This window comes from Brachyhypopomus gauderio, unplaced genomic scaffold, assembly GCF_052324685.1.
Source record: "Brachyhypopomus gauderio isolate BG-103 unplaced genomic scaffold, BGAUD_0.2 sc54, whole genome shotgun sequence".
Taxonomy (NCBI): domain Eukaryota; kingdom Metazoa; phylum Chordata; class Actinopteri; order Gymnotiformes; family Hypopomidae; genus Brachyhypopomus; species Brachyhypopomus gauderio.
The window spans coordinates 2,441,827-2,446,826 of NW_027506878.1; the positions used below are offsets into that span (position 1 = coordinate 2,441,827).

Genomic DNA, 5,000 nt, shown 5'->3' on the forward strand with positions numbered 1-5,000 from the left:
CCGCCCAGCACCAGTCTGTGTACACTTTGGTTGTTTGTCTACAGGCTGACTTTGTGCAGGCTGGTTGGTTTGTTGTTTGTGTACACATTAATGGGTTGTGTACAGCTGGTTTGTGTACAGATGTACCAATTTTTTTACATGTTAATTGTTTGTGTACATGTGTTTGTTTGTTTGTGTACATGTTGAGTTAATTGTTTGTTTGTGTGTGTACAGGCATGTCTGTCATGTCATCAGCAGATCCACCGGAACGCTCCGATCTGTCCACTCTGCAAAGCCAAGAGTCGCTCCCGTAACCCCAAAAAACCTAAAAGAAAGCCTGATGAGTAACACACACACTCACACACACACACACACATACACACACTCCCTCGCTGGCCTCCTTGAAGATACTCAGTAGCCTGTATGGCTTCCACGCAGTATTCTGCCCTTTTAGATTATTATGTTGTTAATTGTAGTCACTGTCGAATTAACATAAATTGTGTATGTGCCATTTGAAGTGTAGTAAGATTTGTTCCATTTTTAATATTATTAGCATTGTTTTATTGTTTGTAGATCAGTAGCTGTGCTGTGATATGTGCCGAGGACTCCTCACTAGTGAAACATAGCTGCACCACTCCTTCAACTGAATGACTGTGTCAGTCACAGGGACACGTTCCCTTGGAAACAGCTGTAGCCTTTCGCTCTAGAATGCTCTAATGACGAAACGGTGTTCCCGCGTTCTATCACAGGTTCTAGAACACACTCGGCTTCAGTGGAGAGTTCTAGAATGCCTGCGGTTTCATTCCGCACCAGAACCTTAACCAAAACAGCAATTTTGTCCTGTGGATTCAGCTATATTCTACGTGATTTATTTGTGTAATGTGATTTTTAAAAATTATTACTATTAAACTAATCACAAAAATCAGTTTTTGCACTGGTCTTTTCATGCAGTAATGAAGATATTTTATATGAAGCTCGAAGCCTTTCATTGAAGTGCTTTCCTCTTTGTCCTGAAGGGGTCAGTGTTCACTCCTTCGTGGGAGTAAATTAAGAGGTGTGAACCTTCTGTGTGAACAACAGCCTAGCCGAGCTGTTGCTCATTTCTACTTGTTTGGTAAATGCCAAAAATCCACCAGGGCATTTGAATTCTGACCAAACTCTGCCGGTGGGCTTTGGCCGTTTTGCGTGAGAACAGGTTTGAAGCAGAAACTGCTGGCTGGTCAAGCCAGCCATTATGACCTCATACATGTTCATGACGCCACGCTGGGCTTCCAAAGACCTGATCCCTCCCACAACCCCCCTCTTCAGCTGGGCTTCGGTCTTCTCACAAGGAAGTGAGGAGTTCTCAGTCTATTGTCTTTGAGTTAACCTGCTGTTCCTTCACACACACACTCGCTCTTTTACTGATTACACCCCCCACAGTGATTCTTCATCACAGTGGTCTACAGAACAGCCCCCTGCCCAGCTAGTTTTAAGAGGAGTTTCAGCCACGCAACAGACCATACGCATATTACATTTCATTAGTCCTGAAAGTCCTGATTATTTATAATGACATGACAGGTGTTCAGTGATCGTGTTTAATGATGGTGTTTAGTGGTGATGTTGGCCCCTTCAGTGAGTGGTCTCAACCCTGTGACACTTCCTCCGTGTGACCCTTCCTGCGTGTGAGGGCTTCATCATGGAAGCTGCCAGCCTTACACAAAAAAGCTCAATAACGCCAGTGAAACCAAAACACAACTTTATTATTCCTGCTTAAATAAACTCAAAACAGTGAGCGAAAGAGAAAATATAGTTTACACAAACATCTGATGTACAGTTACACTCCTATGAGAAGCAAAATTTCAGAACACATTCAAGGAATGTACAAAAACGACTTGAGATCAAAAAGCTCAGAGCTGCTCCACAGACCAAAGAACTCAGAGCTGGTCCTCAGACTGGAGATCTAAGAACAGATCTTATGATGAAAGCTGTAGCCTCCTGAGTAGTCTACTCTCCGGGGCTGTAGACCTCTGCCTGTTGGGAGGGGCGTTCCATGTTGCAACACACCACTGTGTGTGTGAGGGAGTGTGAATCATCTGTGTGTGTGAGGGAGTGTGAATCAGTCATCTCTGACCTCCCTGTCTCGTGTTTGTAGTCGACCCCAGCTTGGGAATGTCTACAGTCTGATGTCATCAGATGGTGACGGTGGAGTGTATGGGCTCGGTGTGCATGGGTGTCTGGGGGAAGGGCTGTGCGAGCTGCCCCAGGGCCACGCGCCCGTCCAGGAAGGCGGTGCCCATCAGCATGGTGTGTTCTGGGGGCAGTGGGTAGCTCAGGTAGGGCTGGTAGAATGGCCCCGCCCCTTGGTGGAGGGTGGGAGCAAACGCTTGGGCCTGTTGTCCCGGAAACGGCCCGGCCGGCGCTCCGTAGGCGCTCTGCTCAGACAGACACGGTCGGGGTGGGCGGGGCCCGGTGCTGGCACCGGTGGACGAGCAGGAGTGGGCGGAGCTCTTCGGCGAAGGACCCCCGGATTCTAATAGGCTGGTTTGGGTGGGGGAGGGCCCACTTGAACGTTGGGTTGTGATGGGCTTTACACACTGACAGCAGAAGATTGAGACCATGGCACCCAGCAGCGTGAAGGACAGAAACGCACTCACTACAATCACAAAAGGGAGGTAGGTGGGAACTGGGAGAGAAAGAGAGGGGGAGGGGTTTGAAGATTAAACATTTTTATTAAATGAACATATACACAATGCACTACTTCACATACTCAAGCCCGACAACACCACCTGACATCTTCACTAAACCACTTCCATTCTAAAATAAAACCTCCATGTTATTCGTCGATTTCAACAGACATCCTGGACAATCCACCAGAAATATCAGGTCGAGAACTTCTAAGAAGGTACAGCAACCTTTGACCTGACCAACATTTTCAAGCTGACACCGACCAGGCTGGCCGCGTGCACACTGGTGTGGTCAGTGTCTGCTAGGGGACAGGGCAAAGTTCAACCTACTACAGCATGCTGGTGTTTCTTGTACAGGCTGAACTGGCGTATATAAACCCTGCACCCACTTAAACCCTTACTGAGAATAATCACTGTATCACAGCTCTGTATCACATATGAGACAGATATGAGAAAGTTCTTTATTTTCAGAGGAAGGGATTCGGATTATCTGTTAATTGAACATCAACTTTGCCTTTAATAAACTAATGACGTGAAAAATGATAAAATACTCACTGCTCGGTTTCGTTTTTTGCGTTTTATCCGAGTCCTGCAGCTCCGTGTCACAGGTGCTCTGGTCGAGGCGCGTGTCCGCAGACGCGCAGCAGTAGCGCAGCGCGCACGTGCCGCAGCAGTAGCGCGCGCCCTCCGCGTCGTAGCGCTCGGGACAGTGGAAGCCCCGGTGCCGCGTGTCGATGGAGTCCAGCCACGCGTGACAGTATTCCCCGGTGACCGCGCGCACCAGCGGCGCAGCTGCCGGGAGCCACAGACACAGCACGAGGGTCGAAGGCACCATGACGCGCGTGCGTAAATCCGAGTTCATGCTCGCTGAAGTCAGTCGTGCAGAGAGCGCTCGAGACCGGGGGCATCTGAGCCAGGCTCTTGGGGGCAACTGCGTTTTATTCGCCCCTCCCCACCCATGCAAATCAACACATTCCTCCCCCCAGACTCACTAGACCCCCGGCCACGCTGTTATCTGCCATCTGCATTAAGCGATGGGCGGGCATCGGTGAGAGGTTTGCAGTGTTTGCGCTCCTAATTACTGTAGTTCACTGCAGAATTGCTGAGATTAGGGCTGTGTGTGTTGGGCCTCCAAGAATGATTTACCTACAGCCCAGGTACATCAGAAGCTCAGATGCATTCTTAAACATTTGTATTTTATTAAGATTTGTATTTAGGCTGTGAATGTATCCAGCAGGGCCTTCTGACCCCCCCCCCCCCCTGTTCTCATTTACAAAACCCAACTGAACACAAAAAAAACCACAGTACAACAGTGTCTGGAGCCAGGAGGAATTTTTTGTGTATGTGCATGCATGTATGTGTGTGTGTGTGTGTGTGTGTGTGTGCGTGCGTGCATGTGTTTGTGAGTATGTGTGTGTATGTGTGTGTATGTGTGCGTGCATGTGTATGTGTGTGCGCGTGTGTGTGTGTGTGTGTGTATGTGTCTGTGTGTGTGTATATATGTGGGGACGTGTGTGTGTGTGTGTTTGTGTCTGTGTGTGGGTGGGTGTAGGAATGGTTGGGGGAAGAGGTTAGAGGTTAAAGTAAGAGACACCATGCGTCTCTGTTTATTTTGTCAGAGTCTGGATAGTTAGTTTATTACATGTCTGTCAAATGCCCCCCCCCCCCACACACACACACACAAACACACACACAAAGTATTACTCAACCACATCATTCTGTTAATACACAGAGTATTGAATGTTGTTGTACCCAAGATGAGAATTTTGCATCAAAGTCATGACTGAGGTCTGCTCACATGTCTAGGGTGAGGAACTCTCCCCACTGCCCCCCACAAGCAGCCCCCCTCCCCCCCCCCACTGCCCCCCACAAGCAGGCCCCTCCCCCCTTCCAGCTGGAGGCTCTGGCTTGACGATGTCTCCTCACTATTAGCACAGATTAGCTCTTACACAATGGAGCCAAAATTGCTATTGTGTAAGAGCTAGAACATTAGCATGAGGTAAACAATGGTGCTGGGATGAGCTGGAGACGATGCTAATTCAACAACCCCAGCAGACTGCACAACTGACGTTACTGTTGAGGGATTAGAGAGATCTCAGAGACGATGTAACCTGAAGCTTCAAATCACCATGTGTGTGATTGGGTAGGATTTAGCTAGTCTTAATCCAGGAGGTAAAGGAATTATCAGAATCACCAAAGACCACACCATTTGGTAGGACTTCTGGTTAAGGATTTAGTGTAAGAAGGAATGTGTGTGTGTGTGTGTGTGTGTGTGTGTGTGTGTGTGTGTGTGTGTGTGTGTGTGTGTGTGTGTGTGTGTGTTGAGGACAGCAACATACGATTTTCTTTATTTTT

At 48.2% G+C, this 5,000-nt stretch overlaps 2 protein-coding genes across 3 annotated transcripts in view; one reads left to right on the top strand and one right to left on the bottom strand.

Moving 5' to 3' along the window:
* zc4h2 (zinc finger, C4H2 domain containing) overlaps positions 1-904 on the top strand; it is a 6,146-nt gene extending 5,242 nt beyond the window's left edge. For both annotated transcript variants that reach the window (XM_076987673.1, XM_076987675.1), the window contains exon 5: positions 214-904. In XM_076987673.1, the coding sequence (XP_076843788.1) occupies positions 214-327 (114 nt within the window). In that variant the 3' untranslated portion in view covers positions 328-904. The remainder of the gene's footprint in view (positions 1-213) is intronic.
* A 797-nt stretch (positions 905-1,701) lies between these two features.
* shisa2a (shisa family member 2a) lies at positions 1,702-3,536 on the bottom strand. The gene is made up of 2 exons (XM_076987542.1): positions 3,201-3,536; positions 1,702-2,644 (listed from the first exon to the last, which is right to left on the bottom strand). Exons 1-2 carry the CDS (start codon positions 3,505-3,507, stop codon positions 2,151-2,153), a joined length of 801 nt encoding a protein of 266 aa, XP_076843657.1. The 5' UTR covers positions 3,508-3,536; the 3' UTR covers positions 1,702-2,150.
* Positions 3,537-5,000: the final 1,464 nt, after the last annotated feature.

Coding starts and splice junctions, on each gene's coding strand:
- shisa2a (XM_076987542.1), bottom strand. CDS start 3,507: ATGAACTCGGATTTACGCACGCGCGTCATGGTGCCTTCGACCCTCGTG. Junction 2,645..3,200: donor GCAAAAAACGAAACCGAGCA/GTGAGTATTTTA, acceptor TTTCTCTCCCAG/TTCCCACCTACCTCCCTTTT.